This window comes from Staurois parvus, unplaced genomic scaffold (assembly GCF_062004578.1).
Source record: "Staurois parvus isolate SC_StPar_1 unplaced genomic scaffold, SC_StPar_1.0 ptg000890l, whole genome shotgun sequence".
Classification (NCBI taxonomy): domain Eukaryota; kingdom Metazoa; phylum Chordata; class Amphibia; order Anura; family Ranidae; genus Staurois; species Staurois parvus.
Window position 1 is genome coordinate 214764 of NW_028318686.1, and position 22016 is coordinate 236779.

Consider the following 22016-nt stretch of genomic DNA (forward strand, 5'->3'; position numbering starts at 1 on the left):
ATGTAAACAGGATTTCCTTTTATAGAGTTCTGCTATGGAACCGCTTTGAAGGGAGCCACCATCAGGCCTAAGACCTGTATGCAAGAACGCAGGAAGGGCTGCTTGAAGACAAAAATCTATCAGACTTCTGACCAGAGTTTCCGTAGATTGTCTGATGGGAGGAGTACCTTGGCCTGTCCCAAAACAAGGATCAGCCTTAGGCACTCCAAGAGCTTGGATGGGGTCAACACAGACTGCACAAGTTACAGGGTCCCCCAAAATCTAGTAGATAATGCATAGTGACCCCCCTCCCTGACCAGCAGAGATGAGCAGGTCGTTGCCCACAGGAGCAGTTTGTCTAGGCAACCAATCACAGCAGTCCCTCGTTGACTCAGCAGGGCCATCACTGAGACAAGGACCTTGGTCAAAGGACAGCGCCACACGTCCCCAATAGCAAAGCATAGGAAACATTAATGCTCTTCGCAGATGGAAATGTGCAGGTAAACATCCTTGATGGCCACATAAGCCAGAAAATCCCTTTAGTGACAGAAGGTCACCACTGAGCGAATGGGTTCCATTTTAAATGGGAGCTCTACATGGAGGCATTCAGATCTAGAGACCCAGGCTCAGGTGAACCCCATCTTGGTAACTGTGACCAGATTGGGGTAAAAACCCCAAAACCCAGGCACTTGAAAAAGCATTACTCTAAGGAGCAGGTCCTGCAAAGTTCCACATAGAGCCCACAGGAGCGCGGCCAGGGGTAGTAGAGCGCAAGGGAGACCTGCCCGGTGGAAAGGAAGGAAACTCTAATTGTAGCCTAACATAATGATTCTGTGGATCCACTTAGGGATGAGGGAGATCCACACGCCCGAGAACTAGCAAAGGTGACCCCCCGTCCTGGAAAATGATGAAACGGAACCTTCAAGTCTCCACCAGCTTGAAAGGCTACTGGGGCCATGAGCGCTTTATCGCTCATGGGAGTCCTGAAGGGTTTAAAGCCCCTGACCGAGGACCCAGGGGAACAATATATCCACTTATGCGCTGTGAAGGCCAGCCCAGCCATCCAACACGGTTCCTTCCCCCTCTCAGCCCACATAAGGAAAATAACTCTGCCACCTGTAAGGGTCCAGACAACATTCCCCAGCATAGCCCAAAAAGATGGTCCCTGTCACGGTGTGCCAGGCTTGCTCCTCTCCCTCACTGCAGCTTCCCCAACCTCTCCCCCCTCTCATTCTGTCACAGCTCTTTGAAGCTGAGCCACCCAGGATGAGAGGTGGGACTCAGTTGTCACGGTGTGCCAGGCTTGCGGCTCTTCCTCACTGCAGCCTCTCCCACCTCTCCCCCCTCTCATCCTGTCACGGCTCTTTGAAGTTGAGCCACCCAGGATGAGAGGTGGGACTCTCGTCACCCTCTGTCCCCTATCCCTCCCAGCCGGAGGGGGAGAGATAGTCTCCCGCTGGGAAGTTCACACCTTCCCGGCCACGGTCCCTATTGTGCGCACAGACCACCCGTGTCAAGAACTGTCCCTATTGTTCACTCAGACCACCCGTGTCATGAACTGTCCCTATTGTGCCCACAGACCACCCTTGTCATGAGCTGCCCCATTACACACCCAGACTACCCTTACTTGAACCGCCCCATGGTGTGCCCGGGGTATAGCTACCTGGGATGCCCCTGAGTGCTTGAGCCATTGCTACCTGCTGAGTCTCCGTGAGCCTGATGTCCCTAGAAAGCTGGGTGGGAGCTGTGCTGAGGTCAGCCCCCCTAGTCAAGGTCCCGTTGAATCCCCGTGAGCCTGATGTCGTCCCTAGTACGCTGTGTGGGAGCTGTGTTGAGACCAGACTCCACAGCCAAAGCCCCGTTGAGTCCCCATGAGCCGATGTTGTCCATAGAAAGCTGTGTGGGGGTTGTGCTGAGGTCAGACCCCATCGCCAAGGTCCAGTTATGTCTCCGTGAGCCCGCTTACCGTGGGTGTCCCTACAAGCCGCATGTCGTGGAGTGTCATGAACTGTCCTGATTGAGTGTCTTTCATAGTTCAATAAAGCTTTGTGTGTTCCCCATCTTCTTTGTGTGTTCTGTCCTGCCTACGCTTCCGTTACAGTCCCCCCCCCCCCCCCGAAAGGACAGGTCCACCAAGGCTTCTTTGAAAAGCTGGTCAGCCGACCACTATTAGAGCCAAAGGGGAGCCGAATCGGAAGTGGAGCCTCAACCAGGGGCTCTCTACACAAGGTACGTCAAGATCTGGACCAAAAGGTCCTCCAAACCACATACACCTGGGGCACCTGGAGTAGCCAGCCAGGCTGGACGCAGACCCTCAGTTCATCGGTAGTAACTGAAACACCAGGACCTAGGATAACCCAGTCCATAGCACTAACCCAGCACAGAAGCACCCAACACAGCCCATAAATTCTACCCCATGGACAGCAAGATCCTTAAAGTGGCGGCTTCCACAGCTGGATCCACCTGTAGAGCTTAGGCCTGGGGAAATCTTCCCCCCAAAGGGGAAGATCCATTGCACCAAAAAAGTCACCTCAAGGAGCCATGCACAACGACATGTACGGGGGCACCGACCACCCTGTTAGGTAGTTAGAGAAACCAAGCAGGCTTGCCATGACAAGGCTGCCCTACAACCCAGAACGTGGGAAGGCTACCTGATAGACCGCCCCAGAAGGGAGGCTAGACCAGTACCCAGGAGGGCAATGCACCAAACTCTGGGATTGAGCCTAAGCATAGGCTGAGACATAGCCCCTCCCCCCCACAAACTCAGGTGCCATTTTACCACAGTCCACAGACATAGCGGTGCCATACAAGGAACATCCATCATACTGACAGGACAGTCAACAGGCAAATTAGCTAGGGCTACCCAGAAGGCTGCCACCACTCACCCCATCAGGCACCTCAACTGTCCCACAGCTGCTCTGCCACAGGAAACCCTACAATGCTGCCGGGAAACACAGCGCCCCTCACGCAGGGAGAGGGCATCAGCCCAAAATAGCCAACACTGCTTGCGCCGGCAGAAGTGACAACAAAGGGCGCGTGCCCTGATCCAACATGGGCAATGCTTGCCACCCCAGTAGGCCCCAGACCATGGGCTAAACTTAGGAAGCTGCCTGCCCGCAGTGAGAGGGCCCTGCTTGCAGCCACCAGGTGAGCCACCAGACATCTCCTGCCACTGAACAAAGCGCAGCACACCTCTGCAGGGCCTGCACTTGCACTCCCGCAGTCTTAGGCCCATACAACCCAGGAAGGGGGAGGAGGCGATCAACGTCTCAGGCAAGATGGTGGTCACCATCCACATGGAGACTGCAGGATTACTCCGCAGGCCACGAGGGAGAGATGCATATCCACCCAACCAACCAGGTGCTCCACGGTAGTCATGGGGAAAGGGACAACCATACCAGGGGAAGGAGGCATCCTAGGAAAGACCGACCAACCCCAAACCCCCACCAGCCCAGGGTGACATACAAGAGGTCACAATCCGTATCGATGCCCTTGTCAGACCATGACCCTGTGATGCTGACACTTTCTAACTTGACAACCAACCTGGCCAAACCACACTGGCGATTAAATGAGTCCCTTAGTAATGAGTCCTTTTGTCTAGAAGTAGTGGAACACTTAAAATCTTACTTTACAATTAATAAAGTAGAAGATACAACCCCTGCTATTAATTGGGCAGCCCACAAAGCCTCTGTTAGAGGTTTCTTTATCCAACTGTCCTCCAGAGTTAAAAAATCTTGCGCAGAGTTGACAAAACTAAGGAGTATGAGGCCTTAAAAACCTAACACAAAATTGCCCCAACTTCTGACCTGTTACTTAAGGTAGAGCAAGCTCGTTTAGAACTTCAACTCTGTCTTACCACAAAAGCAGAAAAACAATTGCGCTGGATGAATCATACATTTTTCACATGGAAAGAAAAACCAGGCTCCCTCTTAGCGTGTAAACTTACCCCTAAACATACCCATTCGGCGCTTCCTAAGCTTAGGCTTTCGGGGGGTTCATATCTCACAGGATCCTCAGAAAATTCTTTGGGAATTTAACAACTTCTATGTGGTCAACCCCAGCCTGTTGAGCCTTCTTTAATTCAAGCTTTTCTATGGACTTTGCCTCTTCCATCACTCGCTAAGGCCCATAGGGATCTCATGGAACAACCTATCACTAATGAGGAGCTTGGCAAAGTTATTAGAATGTGAATGTCGCATAAATCCCCGGGCCCTGACGGTCTGCTGAATACATACTATAAAACCTTTTCCAAACACCTTCTCCCCCATATGGTTCTTTATTTCAATTCTTTAAGAGATGAGGGTGTGATCCCTTTAGAAGAGAACAAAAGTATATATTAGTGTCATTGCCAAACCCAATAAGGACTCTACTGATATTCTTAGATTGTAAGCTCCAAGGAGCAGGGCCAGGGGCGGACTGACAACTCATGGGGCCCCCGGGCAATAGGGGATTATGGGGCCCCTGTGTCCTTGCCCACACTCAAAGCACACCCAAAAAAGCCTGTAAAAGGTACCAGGGGCATTTCATGGGGCCCCCTACTGACCCCGGGCCCTCGGGCAGTGCCCGAGTGCTTGAATGGTCAGTCCGCCCCTGAGCAGGGCCCTCCTAACCCTCTTGTATTGAACTATATTGTTGCTGTATTGTCTCCCATTATATTGTAAAGCGCTAAGCAAACTGTGGGCGCTATATAAATCCTGTATAATAATAATAATATTCTCAACTATCGCCCCATTTCGTTAATTGTGACCTTAAAATTCTAATGAAACTTTTGGCTTTGCAAATTCCTTTTTGGTGCAGTATGTTCACAAAGACCAGTTGGGCTTCATATCTGGTCTCCAAACATCGGATTAGATTCATCGGGCCATCACTTTGATATTAGCTGTCTGCTCTAAATAGGATACTCCCCTCTCAAAGGAACTTTTGCCTCTTTCTTTGGACCTTCATAAAGCTTTCGATAGTTTAACCTAATATTGGTTTACTACCTTGCAAGCTTTCGGATTTGGTCCTACTTTTCTTGCGTCATTGCATTCGCTATACAATACTCCCTCGGCTCAAGTTTCCATTAGAGACTACAGATCTTCTGTGTTCCCAATTGGATGCGGCACTAGACAGGGTTGTCCACTCTCCCCATTGCTTTTTGCATTGGTGATCGAACCCTTAGCTATGGCAATCCGTTCCCATCCCAAAATCCATGGTGTCCGTTGTGAACAACAGGAACATAAATGTGCTCTATTTGCTGACGTTGTTTGCATGTACAGTGGGGATCGAAAGTTTGGGCACCCCAGCTAAAAATTTGTATTAATGTGCATAAAGAAGCCAAGGAAAGATGGAAAAATCTCCAAAAGGCATCAAATTACAGATTAGACATTCTTATAATATGTCAACAAAAGTTAGATTTTATTTCCATCATTTACACTTTCAAAATAACAGAAAACAAAAAAATGGTGTCTGCAAAAGTTTGGGCACCCTGCAGAGTTAATATCTTGTACTGCCCCTTTTGGCAAGTATCACAGCTTGTAAACGCTTTTTGTAGCCAGCCAAGAGTCTTTCAATTCTTGTTTGAGGTATCTTTGCCCATTCTTCCTTACAAAAGTCTTCCAGTTCTTTGAGATTTCTGGGCTGTCTGTCACGCACTGCTCTTTTAAGGTCTATCCATAGATTTTCAATTATGTTGAGGTCAGGAGATTGTGAAGGCCATGGCAAAACCTTCAGTTTACGCCTCTTGATGTAATCCCCCATGGATTTCGAGGTGTGTTTAGGATCATTATCCATTTGTAGAAGCCATCCTCTCTTTAACTTCAGCTTTTTCACAGATGGCATCAAGTTACCATCCAAAATTTGCTGAAATTTTATTGAATCCGTTTTTCCTTCTACTCGTGAGATGTTCCCAGTGCCACTGGCTGCAACGCAACCCCAAAGAATGATTGATCCAACCCCATGCTTAACAGTTGGACAGAGGTTCTTTTCATTAAATTCTGTGCCCCTTCTTCTCCAAACGTACCTTTGCTCATTCCGGCCAAAAAGTTCAATTTTAACCTCATCGGTCCACAGAACTTGTTTCCAAAATGCATCAGTCTTGTCTATATGTTCATTTGCAAAGTTCAAACGATGATTTTTGTGGTGAGGACGTAGAAGAGGTTTTCTTCTGATGACTCTTCCATGAAGACCATATTTGTACAAGTATCTCTTTATAGTGGAATAGTGTACCACAACTCCAGTGTCTGCCAGATCTTTCTGGAGGGATCGTGCAGTCAAACGTGGGTTTTGAATTGTTTTTCTCACAATCCTGCGAGCTGTTCTGTCTGATATTTTTCTTGGTCTTCCAGATCTTGCTTTAACTTCCACTGTTCCTGATGACTGCCATTTCTTAATTACATTCCGAACAGAGGATATTGACATCTGAAAACGCTTTGCTATCTTCTTATAGTCTTCTCCAGCTTTGTGAGCGTCAACTATTTTCAGTTTCAGTTTTCTAGACAACTGCTTAGAAGAACCCATGGTGCTGATTGTTGGGGCAAGGACAGATGAGTCTGGGCATTTAAAACCTTTGAGATTGACATCACCTGGTCTTCCCAGACGATGATTGAGAACAATCCATGACACTGGCAGGTCTCAGCTTGGCAAAGGGGGCAGTGCATGCTATAAATTCTGCAGGGTGCCCAAACTTTTGCAGACGCCATTTTTTTGTTTTCTGTTATTTTAAAAGTGTAAATGATGGAAATAAAATCTAACTTTTGTTGACATATTATAAGAATGTCTAATCTGTAATTTGATGCCTTTTGGAGATTTTTCCATCTTTCCTTGGCTTCTTTATGCACATTAATACAAATTTTTAGCTGGGGTGCCCAAACTTTCGATCCCCACAGTATATTACCTCCTTACCTCCCTTTTATTCACCGTAACTAATCTACTGTCTCTTTTGCGCCAATTCTCTGACCTTTCTGGGCTCTCCTTAAAGCGGAGCTCCACCCAAAAGAGGAAGTTCTGCTTTAATGCTTTGTCCCCCGTTCCCCATTAAGGATTGGCACCTTGGGGGAGTGGGTACCCGAATTTGACAGGCACTCAGTCCCACTTCCGCTGTGATCGCCTAGGCGATCGGAAGCAGAAGTTGTCCTCAGCCCTTCCTTCTCCGTAGTCTTCTGGGATACGTGAGAGAAGACTACGGGGCCATTCACAAAGCACAGCGCTTCTCCCGCATGCGCAGTGGGCACCAGCCGTGAAGCTGCAAGCTGTCACAGCCGGGTGCCCACACTAAAGATGCCGACGCCAGGGAGAGAAGACGGCCGGTGGAACCAGCAGTGGTGAGGAGACTGCTGGACCGAGGGACATGTAAGTGGCTGGATTTTAAAAGTCAGCAGCTACAGCTTTTGTAGCTGCTGACTTATTTTTTTTGCAGCTGGAACTCCGCTTTAAACTCTCAGAAATCGACAGCCCTTTACATTTCATTACCCTCTTCTGTAGAACAGCAGCTTGGAACTACTTGTAACTTTCAATGGGCATGCAACTCTTTGCATTATTTAGCGATCCACCTAACTGCTTCTGTCGAGACCCTTTATCAAGCTAACTACCCCCCCTTTAAAAAACTTAAAAGTGATCTTTGCCGTTGGGCTGATTACTCTATATCCTGGTTTGGAAGGATCAAGTCGATTAAAATTACGTTTTTGCCTCGATTGCTATATTATTTTAGGATCTTACCAATGCCAAATTCCAAGATGGGAGTTGCAGCATTTACAAGCTGAGGTTCTCAGTTTTGTTTGGAACAATAGAAGACCTCAGATGAACCAGAAGACATTATATACCTCCAAACCGCGAGGTGGGATTGGCCTTCCTAATCTTCAAGCATATTTCTAAGCTGCTCACTGCTAAGGGATCTACTCCCCTCTGGGTTTCTATCGAAGCTCTCTCCTGCCATCCCTTAGCAGTCGGCTCTTTACTTTGGTTTCCTAATCGATCTTGACCCCTATACTATGCCCCACTCTGTATTATTCTTTGACAGTCTGGGATAAAGTGCGCCTAGGCAAATCATTAGCTTCTCCACACACACGCCCTTTGTAACCCTTTCGGTAGAGGGCAGTTGCAATTTATCTTTAAAGTTTTGCAAAGAGTGAGTTTGATCACCCTTAAGGTAGTCTCCTATCCGCAGTAATCCTTTATTAATCCACCATTGGAATGGGGCAGGAATGATGTGGACTTTCTATTTGTATTATTCAATAGCTACTCTACAGAGTTTCTGGTTTCCTAGTGTGTGTCTTATGTTCGATAAACCATATTCTTTGCGTTGTGTTGAAATCTACTTATTATGACATGACAATTGTTTATTTGTTCTATTTGTTATTTGAAAAAATTATATAATAAAAACTGATGGAACAAGAGGCCACAATCTCCCCCACCCACAGATGGGGAGAGAAAGACAGGTGTAGGAAAAGGGGCATAGGCACAGACCCTCCCCTCTCCCCCCATCTTGGGGAGTACCCACGCCCCACACGTGACCCGGGGAGGGAAGGTAGGAGACTTTCAACTCTCCAATCCAGCTGGAGTGTGCAGGTAAGACTCCCATGGCAGAACCTCCTCTCCACTGAAGTGGGGGGGGGAGGCTGTGACAAAGACTACAGGCGCCTGGTCATATTTGTCCCCATGAGAAGTTTAACTCGCTGGCTGCCCCGGTTCAGGATGGGGCATAGTCGTGGCCGAGCGTGGAGCTAGAGGTCTGCAAGGGCGCGCGCTGGTCAGACTTGGGTGACCACTGGATCTAGATTATACTGTTGATAGAAGATTTCCACAGGAAAAAGGAAAATTCCAGGAAAAAATAAAAAAAGGAGAAAAAGAAATGTCATGGGACAAGTCCCAGCAAAAAAAGACACGTCCATACTCCTGAGACACTAAGCTGAAATGACTGGAGGCTTATAGCAGAGAGGGATTTTATGCTCAGAAAGGACTGCCCATAGGAGGTACCAAGTTTTTTTCTGCCTAGTGTCCTACTACTGTAAGTGGGGCTATAAAACCCTATTTGGTAATGTATAAAGAAGAGGCTGAGTCCGTCAATGATCATGAGAGGGAAAAAAAAAAAAAAATTTTACATACTGTGACCAGATGACACTGTACTGCTCTGGGGGAGATGATCAAGATTTTTTTTATGTTTATACTATGAATGCTTATGATGGTGACGGTCACTGTTAAAAGCAATCATTTTTATGAATGGTATCCATTCATGTGCCATTGTGTACAATTGTGATAGCTGTGGTTGGCCACAGCTATCACATGATACAGGTCTGCTGTGATTGGCCCTGTACCATGTGATCAGTGTGACCAATCACAGAGATCACAATAGTACACAAAAAATGACTATGCATGAAAGCCATTGCGTACAACTAATGACTGATTGGTCACAGCAATCACACGGTACTAGGGCTGGCCGGGTGAAATGATCTGTCTGTACACTGTAGACACAGCGGATCACAGATCATGCGCGCTGCACTAGGCATGCAAAAAGAAGGACATCAGTTGACATCCACCCAAAATAATGGTGCTCCTGCCTGAACATATTAGAATAGGCCGGGCTGGGCTGGGCTGGGCTGGAGGTGGTTAAATGTGAAAACTTCAAGCACTTTTTTCTTGTTCAATAAGTTTTTTTTAGGGTTTGAAGGAGATTGATAGAGACATGTTAAAAACATAACAGAGGTTTTCGTATACATGACAATAGTCAGCAGAAGAAAAACTGCAGAAGACTATGCAGTTAATATTAGATAATAAATGAGAGTTACAATGTGAATGCTATGTGGTTCAGTGGAGATTTCAAAAAATGTCATACAAAACTAAAGAGAACCAAAAAATAGAAGGAATAGGGTGAAAAAGGGAAGGAGGTAAAAAGAAGTGAGAGTAAGTGGGCACGAAGGAAGGGAGAGGGGGAGGATAGGGGGAGCTGGCTGGAGTGGACAGCGTCATTCCTGGGCCCAGGCACACTATAGTGGTTGCTGCTATAACTCTGATAGTAGTCGATCGAAGCTGCGTCTATGAAAGGTATAAACCCACAGCTCCCATACCTGGTGGAATTTGGACATGTTGCCCTGAAGTTTAGCAGTAAGCTTTATGTTACATAGGGTCCAATGAACTCAAGATATAGCACAGATATGTGTTTCGATAGCCATGCTTTCGTAACCACCTGTTTCATGGCTGTGTCATGAGAATAAACTGAAACTTAGACAGTCCCTCTGATTTCAAGTTTAACCAAGTTCTCACCTCTGCTTTGTATAGTTTTACATTTGAAGTCATATTCATCTTGTAAGTCCTCCAAATTTTTGACTTCTTGTTCTAGTTCCTATAAATGATATAAATTTTGTCTGTAAAACAGGTCATCCAAAAAAATTCAGCTTCATATATTCTATTTACCGCCGTCAGTTTCCTAATAATATATTATTTATCACAGTTACTAGAACTTAGGAAATAATAACTGACATAGTAAAATGAACACAGACCCAGTAGATACTGCCATATTTATTACACAGCAGCTGTCACACATTGGATGCATTATACCTTCATCTTTCCCTAACTCGAGAATACATTCAGTAGAAAGTAGGACAAGTTAAATTTCTGATCTCTGATAAAGCTATTTTAAATTACTTGTAAACAATGGCCTTTTTTTTTTTATTTGTTGTCTTTTGATCTGTTAAAGTGAACCTGCACTCAAAAGGTGAATATCTGCTATGTTATAGACAACATTTACAAGTGTTGTGATGGATTTGGTAAAATGTCTATTTCGTTTCCTATTGAATAGATATATATACACTTTTTTATACACATCTTTTTACATATTTACTTTTATACTTTAATACTATTTCTTTCCACATATTTATAAATGTTTAGCATGAATATATATGTTGTGTGAATATTTTCTGCCTGCTGGGCTTTGTGGTACTTTAAGAAATCCTTGCTTAAGAAATATTTGCTCACAGGAACAGACCCCCTCCCATCGTGTGATTTGGAAGACAAAAGAATGTTTTTCTCTTTTTAAGATAAGACTGAAGAAGATCACACCTATACCATGACAGAGATTGTTTTCGTGTAAAGTGACCAATCAAAGACTAATATAATGCTTATGCTGTTATCACGTGATGTTCGCATAATTTTTCATATATAAACTCACGGTTTCATTTCAATAAATTAGAGAGAAGTTTTCACAGACCAAACGTGTCAGTGTGAGTTTCTTCATGTGCGCACATTCCAAAAACTGGCCAGCATCATAAATTAGGACAGGAACAGATAAGCACTGGACAATTAGGTCCACTACTAAATCATCTGGTGCCGAGAAACCCGGGAATTCTGGGTAATGAACCTGCAGCCAGCCGACATCAAAAGGCATTAAGTGTCAGTCAAACTGGACAGGCCGGAGATTGATCACCTCTCGGAGCATGGTAAGATATATTTTGCTATCTTACCATTGCTTATCCTGTCTTTGTTGTTGATTCATACCTGTGCCTAGTACGGCTGCTAAAGGTCACTAAAGGCAGGTAACCTTGCTTACCCAGAGTTTATTTAAATATACCTGCATGTGCTTATCTGTTGCCTGGGTCTCTGTTGTGTGTTTTTATGTATCAGTCTTGAGGTGGAAGAGGAGTGGACCTACTGAGGGTTTTGACACATAATTTCTCTGGGTGTGTGGTAACCTTGTGTGTTGACCACAACAGAGGAGGTGTCGGATATGCGTCACGGTAGTGTGACAGCGGGTGCCGTAACTGTTTGTGTGGGTTACGATGAGTTACTCAGTGATCTGTACTCATAGCCCACCAAGATAGACTGCTATGTTATGTCCTAAATGTGTGTCTGTGAGCTAATGTTTGCCATTCATAACAGAAGGTTGGGGTTTGTTAAGGGTTAAGGAAAGTCTGGACAGCAGCCTGTGAAGTATCTTAGATTTCTGTTAGAAAGGACAGAGAAGGGGGGAGGAGATGGGTCAGAAGCTGATAAGACCCCTAGAAAGGAATGTTAGCACGTGACCTGGTTGCAGAGAGAGAAGAGGAAAAGTATGTGGAATTAAAGATAAGGAGGTATGGCGAAGAAAAAAAAAAAAAAGAAGTTTTTGCACAATATTGATGGATTGATGAGTGGCACTAAGTATTTATACACACTCTAATTTTAATTTATTTATTAGTCACATTTAATTAAGGTTTTCTATTGATTGATATCAGCCTAATTTATTAAGGTTCTTTTACAATTATTTATTTTTTGATTCACCAGTCACAGTGATTATTAATTGTTTTTACCCACAAGGTATAGTGATTTATGGATTTCGTTGAGGTCTCAATATATATATTTATTGGAAAGAGAGTAGATTGAATTTAACTATATAGCATTAGGAGCGCGGCACTATAAATATCTTTATTACTTTCATACATAAACTCACAGTTTCATTTCAATAAATTAGAGAGAAGTTTTCACAGACCAAACGTGTCAGTGTGAGTTTCTTCATGTGCGCACATTCCAAAAGCTGGCCAGCATCATAAATTAGGACAGGAACAGATAAGCACTGGACAATTAGGTCCACTACTAAATCAGTGTTACTTGTGCCTTAGCAGTATCCTAAAATATACTTCTTGTCTTGAATTCCTGCAAAAATATAGAAATTTGCTTCTGGTATGTGAGTGTGTCTAGGCACTCCAGTCCTATGGCCTGTATACCTGCAGTGTGAGATCTGCTGCCCCTGACTACTAGTCTCAAGAGTTAGACTGGGATTTGGTGATGTCACTACTGTGTTGCTAAGTGTTCTCCATGCTGGAGGCTCTGGCATGAGGAAGTAAACCCCTGCCTCTACCAAGATGGTCCCCTCTACACAATACAGAAAGTGCATGGGAAGTAATTTATCAGGAAATGATTGACAGCAGGGAGGCCACAGCCAATACTAGTGACTAGTCATTTATCCCATGCCAGCCTTTTTTGGACCCAGCATCCAAAGTGCAGTTCCTCTGTGAATACATCACTGAACCGGTTTGTTACAGCTGTTTAACCTACCTGGCGGTCTAATTATGTCAATATTTTTGAATATCAAAGTCGTACATGGTTTTGCATGGAAATTTGTTGTTTTATATTGTAGGCCTATAATTCTTAGGAATAACTCACTTAAATCTGTCCAAACAAGAGTCTAGTAAACATCCCGGGTATGATAAAGTTTTAAACACGAAATTATAATATAATAAATAATAATAAATAATATAACAATAAATTTTATTCAATAATGTAATCAAGCCAAAAACACTGAAATTTGAAATAGAGCACTAAATTCATACATTACTGAGCTTAGTCACAGAATCGTCACTGTCGTCACTTTCAGTGTCTGATGACGAATTTCCCCACAAATCATTATCGCTGAATTCTGCAAGTGATTCTAATTCACTATCGCTGTTTTCTAGCTGGTCTAAAACTGCTTTTTACCTAAAGGGATGCTTTTTGGATGTCATGGACATTCTCAAGTTTCCAGGCAGAAAGAACAGTAAAAGTGCAGGCAGGGCACTGGACCAGGGACAAAATTTAGGTGAAATGGTTTGATACAGTAATGTAACACTAACAGATTGCAATGTATTGTGTGTATGTCATGTTTTTACTTTTTTTGATCTCCTGCCGGTTCCACCCCCCTGCGTCCCGAAGCTCGCAGGGAAGGGAACCTGGAAGACGGTTGCCAGCATCGGCCGGAGGACACAGCGGGAGGACATCGGGGGATTGCAGAACAAGGAAGGGATCAGGGGGATCGCAGGACAAGCACTACAGTGTAATCCCGAGTGTGGCTCAGGGTTACCGCTTTTGGTACTGAAAATTAACCCCGATTCACACTCAGGAATACCGCTAGGAAGGTTAATATGTGCAAAAATGCATGCTGATCCTGGAAGAAATCCAGTGAACTCCTATCTTCCTGCTCTAAAATCTCAATGTTATTAGCCTACCTGTTCCCTTCTGTGAACTATAGATCACTTGCCCCCTATAGAGATGAGAAAGGGAGGTGTCCTGTTAGTTGTTTTTATTTCTGTACTTCTAAGGACTAGTAGGATTTTATTATTATTATTATTATACAGGATTTACAGTGGGGCAAAAAAGTATTTAGTCAGCCACCAATTGTGCAAGTTCTCCCACGTAAAAAGATGAGAGGTCTGTAATTGGCATCATAGGTAGACCTCAACTATGAGAGACAAAATGAGAAAAAAAATCCAGACAATCACATTGGCTGATTTGGAAAGAATTTATTTGCAAATTATGGTGGAAAATAAGTATTTGGTCAATATCAAAAGTTCCTCAATACTTTGTTATATATCCTTTGTTGGCAATGACAGAGGTCAAACGTTTCCTGTAAGTCTTCACAAGGTTGGCACACACTGTTGCTGGTATGTTGGCCCATTCCTCCATGCAGATCTCCTCTAGAGCAGTGATGTTTTGGGGCTGTCGCTGGGCAACACGGACTTTCAACTCCCTCCAAAGGTTTTCTATGGGGTTGAGATCTGGAGACTGGCTAGGCCACTCCAGGACCTTGAAATGCTTCTTACGAAGCCACTCCTTTGTTGCCCGGGCGGTATGTTTGGGATCATTGTCATGTTTAAAGACCCAGCCACGTTTCATCTTTAATGCCCTTGCTGATGGAAGGAGGTTTGCACTCAAAATCTCATGATACATGGCCCCATTCATTCTGTCCTGTACATGGATCAGTTGTCCTGGTCCCTTTGCGGAGAAAAAGCCACAAAGCATGATGTTGCCACCCCCATGCTTCACAGCAGGTATGGTGTTCTTTGGATGCAACTCAGCATTCTCTCTCCTCAAAACACGACGAGTTGTGTTTCTACGAAACAGTTCTATTTTGGTTTCATCTGACCATATGACATTCTCCCAATCCTCTTCTGGATCATCCAAATGCTCTCTAGCAAACTTCAGACGGGCCCGGACATGTACTGGCTTAAGCAGGGGGACACGTCTGGCACTGCAGGATCTGAGTCCCTGGCGGCGTAGTGTGTTACTTATGGTAGCCTTTGTTACGTTGGTCCCAGCTCTCTGCAGGTCATTCACTAGGTGCCCCCGTGTGGTCCTGGGATTTTTGCTCACCATTCTTGTGATCATTTTGACCCCACGGGGTAAGATCTTGCGTGGAGCCCCAGATCGAGGGAGATTATCAGTGGTCTTGTATGTCTTCCATTTTCTAATTATTGCTCCCACAGTTGATTTGTTCACACCAAGCTGCTTGCCTATTGCAGATTCAGTCTTCCCAGCCTGGTGCAGGTCTACAATTTTGTTTCTGGTGTCCTTCGACATCTCTTTGGTCTTCACCATAGTGGAGTTTGGAGTGTGACTGTTTGAGGTTGTGGACAGGTGTCTTTTATACTGATAACAAGTTCAAACAGGTGCCATTGATACAGGTAATAAGTGCAGGACAGAGGAGCCTCTTAAAGAAGAAGGTACAGGTCTGTGAGAGCCAGAAATCTTGCTTGTTTGTAGGTGACCAAATACTTATTTTCCACCATAATTTGCAAATAAATTATTTCCAAATCAGCCAATGTGATTGTCTGGATTTTTTTTCTCATTTTGTCTCTCATAGTTGAGGTCTACCTATGATGCCAATTACAGGCCTCTGTCATCTTTTTAAGTGGGAGAACTTGCACAATTGGTGGCTGACTAAATACTTTTTTGGCCCACTTTGCCCCAACAGTTTGCTCAGCGCTGTACACTGACATTATAATGGGAGTCAGTACACGAGACAGTACAGTAACAATACGATTCAATACACGAGGGGTTTGAGGGCCCTGCTCCTTAGAGCTTACAATCTAGGAGGGAGGGGATAGTGGTACAGGAGGAAATAGCTGTGGGGGATGGAGTGGTAGGAAGAGTGGAGGAGTTTTACATAGGTGGTTAGCAGGTCGTTGGTGAGTTTGAGCAGGGCAGTTCGGTGGAGTGTAGGGGACGGAAGCCAGACTGTAGGGGATCAAGGTGGTTGTTGTCGGTGAGGTGGGAACTCAGGCAATTATAGACTAAGCGCTCTAGGAGTTTGAATGTAAATGGCAGCAGGGAGATGGGTCTAAGGTTGTTCAGGTCGGTGGGATCCAGGGAGGGTTTTTTAAGTATGGAAGTGATGTGCGCGTGTTTTAGAGGGGAGGGAAATGTGCCAGTAGAGAGGGAAAGATTAAAGATGTGTGTGAGGGAGCGTAGGATGGAGGAAGAGGGTGATCAAAGGAGTTGTGAGGGGACAGGGTCGAGGGGGCAGGTGGTGAGGCGGGCTTCAGAGAAGACCTTAGTGATGCAATATCTTAAGTGTTTGTTCTTTCTGGAAACACTTTAACACCACAATTTTCTTACACATGTGGGACAGGATCATTTCATCCACTACATGCTATGGGGTGCATTATCCATTCTGCATTACACACTCACTTTGTGGTTCACTGTTTGGCAATTTGACCCCAGATAAGACACTCAACCACTATGATTATATCTATCATACAAGAGCAAAGGTCAAAAAAGTAGGCCAGACTTTAAATATAATAATATTTAAAAATAATAATTTTAAGAAAATAAAACACAAATAAATCAGTTTTGTAAAGTGAATTAAAGAGAAAAAAAAAGGAAAGATTTTCTTATAATTATACTTCAATACGGTAGCTGATTCTGCACCCCCACAAAGATATATACACAACTCACCAGAGCTCTGTTTTTTACTTCTGTGACCTTCTTATCAAGCTCTCTGTGCTTGTCCATTATAATTGTATTTTGTGTATTACCAACCTGATTCTGCAAAAAAAAAAAAGTAAAAAATAGTTACCATATCACCATTATATCAGGCACAACAAATAAAACCAGAATATATGGTACTTTAAAAGAGAGTGAGGAAAATTTGCTAAATGGCTTGAAAATATTCACTTCTTGGTTACTTATTTTACCTGCACATGAATATATGATTGAAATGACTATTCACACAATGAGGCTGATTTACTAAAAGAATTGAAAATGTTAAAAACATTTGTAAAAACAAACCCCTATTTGTTTATTTCAATCGCTCTGAATTGGATAATTGAAGTGAATCCTTGCAATGTAAAAAAATGTGTTAAAAAATAAAGTATTTAAAGAGACCCTGTAATTAAGAGATTAAACCACATCAGCACTGCTGGTGTGTGCTGTGAGAAACAGTGCCAATGCTCTGAAAACCAGTGAATTGCATGGTTTACATTTTTTGCTAGAACTTTTTTGAAATGTTACAAGAGACATTTTATAAAGTTCTATTCACAGAACAGCATTGTGATGCGGTGGTTTGTGGTGCAAGCAATTGCACTGTAAACAGTACTGTGCGCAGTACTTTAATTCAGCACACACCACTGAACCACAGTGATATGAGCTGCCCTCATAAGGAAAACACTTTTTGCCCTGTCTTTCTCAGCCTAGGGCATCTGGTGTGAACGAGCCCTAAAACAGAACCTCAAAGAGGACATACCTGTAAAAAAAAAAAGCAAAAAAACTGTGAATGCCTACATGTCCTTCTGCCCACACTGCCGGAATACCATTTTGCTCACAATAAATTTTCATGTGAAGTTTGCAAGGGGCCTGACACTTCAGGGATCATCATTTTCTTGCATCCTCCACAATAATCATTCATCCCACAACCTCCATGTCCCTACTATGTCCTGTAGTGGCGTTGAGGTCAGCAGGAGGTGACAGTGAAAGCGAGTAAAAGAAATACCCATTTTCGCATTTGAAAAGCATTTTCCATCTCACATACATTTTTAGGAAGCAGCTTTTGCCCATTTTTTATATCGATATCAACACCAACACCCCTCGACTTGAAAATCTAACAAAGAAAACAATACCTTCGCATAACAGACAGACACTGAAATGTATAAAAAAGAAGGTAGGAGATGTAACCCACTGGCTTCTGTCATATATAACACTAGTTATGTATGAATTAATCATCTATCACTAAACAGAATTACGTATTATTTAAAACAGATCAATGCTACAGAGATAATTAACAGTTAATATGATGCTATATTAGTATTAAAGTAAGACTGTGGTGACCCATCTGTTCCACTAGCAATGACAGCATTTTGCTTGTGTTCCACAGTGAATGAAATGATTTTCCTAATTTCAGCTAATACAATACCTGAGAATATGAACGTGCATTGGCCAATATTTTAGTTTCTTCTCTTAGGCAGTTGTATATGATCATCGCCATTTGTAATGGGTCTTCTTGGAAGTTATCCTGAAAAGAACATTTTTAAATATTATGTACACTTATATTCATTTATAGTAGTTTTTATTATCACGTTTTTACTAAAGCCATGACTAAAGCTGGGTATACACTAGTAGATTTCCATTCAAAAATTTTCATTTTGAAAACATTCTAATTTTGAATCGTTATCCAGGTAAAATTGAAAAAAATTGTTAATTTTTTACCACAACATTGAGAGAATTCAAAGGAGCAGAATGGAATTTTTTTCTTCAACGAATGACTTTCTAAGAGTGTATGTGGTTTTCATTAATGTCCATTTACTCCACTCACATGCTAAAAGAAAAATAAAATTTGAACTACTTTCAAAACAACATTCATCAAGCTGTCGAATGCACAGAGAATTTTTGTATGGACATTTTGTATACCCAGCTTTAAATGTAAAATGCTAAAACATAATTTCTGTATGTTTACTCAGGTAAATTTTAAATATTGCAGTTTTATAGTTCAAATTTCCATTTCAAGACAGCAGCTGGAGCTCTAGTGTCCTTTAAAGCGGATTTTCACAAACTAGATGCACTGGGCGTCATTGCTCTACTTCCCACTCTACAATCTAAGGGTCCATGCACACTAGGCAGCTGAAAAAAATGCCAGAACCTCTTATAAAAAAAATGCTCATAGTGGCTTGTATTGCACAAAACTTTATGGACATTTGGTTTTATAAGTGTTTTTTTTACAAACATGGCTTTCTGCTAATTTTTCACTATAACCACTCAAGCTCCTGAAGGTTTTATCCCCTTCACAACCAGGCAATTTTTTGCTATTCTGTATTGTGCTACTTTAACTGGCAGTTGCACGGTCATACAATTTTTCACACAAATAGAGCTATCTTTTCGTAATATTTGACCATGACTGGGTTTTTTATTTTTTATTATATAAATGAAAAAAGACCAAAAAAAAAAAATGATATTTTCTACTTTCTGTTATAAAACATATGCAATAAAATTTTTTTTTTAAATCTAATTTCTTCATACATTTATGCGAAAGTGTATTCTTTTACATATCTGGTAAAAACAAAATCCCAATAAGTGTATATTAATTGGTTTTTGTGAAAGTTAGCGATTACAAACTATGGTTTATATATATTTTTTTATGTTTAGTAAGAGGCATGGCGGGTTTTTTGAAGTTGTAATTTTTTTATCACAATTTTTTGGAAAATTAAGAAATTAAAGCAGTTGTAAACTTAATCTCTTTTTAATAAAGATAAATCTAACTATAACTTCCATCTAGGTTTCTTTTTGCCTGTTATGTGTCTCCTTTTAAAAGTGCAGGTCACGAGATCGCCGTATGTTCCCAAGCGATTCATGGACCTGCTTGTAGGGGTGTATGCTGTGGAGCATCTACATCACAGGGGGAAATGACATTGGCTGCTGGGTGCAAATGTTTCGAAGGCAATGAAAACGCAAACATACCTGGCAGCTACACAGGGGGGAGGAGCAGCTGAAGGGGAGGAGTGGATGAACAGGAAACCACATAGCTCAAGCTAGGATAGATGGGTGGTGGAGGGGTGACATGGCTTCATACAGACCACAAAAGGTATAGACATGCTGTGCTCTTGCACAGTGTGCCTGTACAAATAGCGAGATTACACTGCTCAGTTTACTCTCAGGAAGAGGGGCACAGGCAGGTATTATTCAACACAGGCAGCACCGAATAAAATAGCATCATTACAAAGCATATTATTTTGCTTTAAAGTGGCAGTAACAATTTTTTTAGGTTTACAAATACTTCTAATAAAAATTTATTTTCACTATTTTTTTTTCCCCCACATATTGTCACCAGCGCAGTACAGTGTTATCATATGACTGGTGTGGTGATGATCAGGGACACTGACTGATGACAGTATATTAAAAAAAATATAGATTTTTTTTTTTTTTTTTTTACATGGTTTCATGTAGTTCAGTGTCACCATAATAATAATAGTACTAACTGGTGGGCGATGATCAGGGATTTTTCATTCACTACAGCTATGATTGCTAGTAATCTGTGATGGGCTACAGCTAATCACATGGCACAGGGTGCTGTGATTAGCCCAGGTACCATATGACTGTGGGCCAATCACAGCTCACTGGTATAGGAAGCAGAGCTGATATGATTGACATTCATTCATAACAACTTTGTTGACATTGTGATCAGATCATTGCGCTGCTCAAAGAGGTCCAGTACCGGGAGTCGCAATCCGCCATGTCCAGTGGACACATCCGTCATGGCGCATAGTGCTCTCCTAAAGTGGAGTAGGCACAATGACATATATGTATAGAGGAGTAGGCACAATGACATATAAAATTACTTTGGGCAGTCAGCAAGTGGTTAATCAACGTACACTTGAATATGCAGAACACCTCTAAACGCAGACATATTTTGAGCTCAGATCATGAATTTGTAGGGGGGGTTTTCTGTCTCAACTCCACTGCCACTAAACTGCTGAAAAAAATGTCCTCGGGCATCAGAGTAATAAATGTAAATGCCTTACAGTCAGTTTTAAAGTCAGAGTAGAATGCCTTATGGTCTTGTTAATTGATGTGTGCTGTGGAACATATGTATTTTTTTTTGTGAATTTTGTCATTGGTCTACATAAACTAGTCCATAAAACTGAAATATTAAAAAAAATCTACACAGTTTTTCAAATAATTAACAAAGAAAAAAAAGTATGAATTGCATAGGCATCCAATCATTTTGCTGTGAAAGCCCTAAATAAACTCTGGAGCAACCAGCTGCCTTTCACATAATTAATAGAAATGGGTCCACCTGTGTGAAATTATATGCCACATGATCTCAAAATAAATAGAGTTGTATCCACAAAAACAAAACAAAAAAATGTCTGTGGTCTACATAAAGTAGTCCATAAAAAAGTACTTTTTAAAAAGTAAAAAAAAAAAAAATTCTTCAGTTTTTCAAATAATTGAAAAAAGTGTCAATTGCATGGGCATCCAATCCTTTTGCTGTGAAACCCCTAAATAAACTCTGGAGCAACCAGTTGCCTCTCACTTAGCCGGTTGCCGACCAGCCACAGTACATATACTGCGGCAGGGCAGCACCACTGCGCAAAATCACGTATATATACGTGATCTTGCATATCGGGTAGGGGGCACGTGTGACCGCTCCAACCTGCGCCGCCGATCGCGGCCGCGGGTGTCAATCACCGGGTCCCGGCCGATCATTACCCGCCGGGTCCCGGCGATTGCCGGCAAACAGTGGAACACAGCACACCTGCATTGTTTTCAATGCAGCGCTGCTCCCTGTCAGTTTCCAGTACACTGTTCCGGAGAGCAGAGCTTAGCTTTCCAGGACAGCTTGCAACAGTGACGTACACAACCCCCCCCCCCTAGTGAAACACTCCCCTCACACAGTTAACCCTTTGATTGCCAAAAAAAGTGATATTAGTACAGTGTCAGTGGTTTTTTTTTTTTGCACTGATCACTGTATTGGTGTCACTGGGGATGTCAATGACCCCAAGTCAGTTCCCCCCCAGTGTCAGAATGTCCCGCAGTCCCGCCATAAGTCACTGATCGCCACCATAATTCGCTGATCACCGCCGTTATTAGTATAAAAAAAAAAAAAAATTCCAGTATATATACCACCAATTGTAAACGCTATAACTTTCACGTAAACCAATTAATTGAAACGTATTGGGATTTTTTTTAGCAGACATGTCGCAGAATACATTTTGGCCAAAATTTATGACAAAATTTGATTTTTACATTTTTTTACTGGACATGTTTTATAGCAAAAGGCCAAAATATTTATTTTTTCTCAAAATTGTTGGGTTTTTTTTATAGCACGAAAAATAAAAAAAAAACGC

The 22016-nt window shown here is 42.6% G+C and overlaps 1 protein-coding gene across 3 annotated transcripts in view; it reads right to left on the minus strand.

The window, feature by feature from the left end:
• STAT1 (signal transducer and activator of transcription 1) overlaps nucleotides 1-22016 on the minus strand; it is a 167412-nt gene that overhangs the window by 83261 nt on the left and 62135 nt on the right. For all 3 annotated transcript variants that reach the window (XM_089656140.1, XM_089656141.1, XM_089656139.1), the window contains exons 4-6: nucleotides 18089-18187; nucleotides 16636-16725; nucleotides 10216-10294 (exon numbers count right to left, since the gene is read on the minus strand). In XM_089656140.1, the coding sequence (XP_089512266.1) occupies nucleotides 10216-10294; nucleotides 16636-16725; nucleotides 18089-18187 (268 nt within the window). The remainder of the gene's footprint in view (nucleotides 1-10215; nucleotides 10295-16635; nucleotides 16726-18088; nucleotides 18188-22016) is intronic.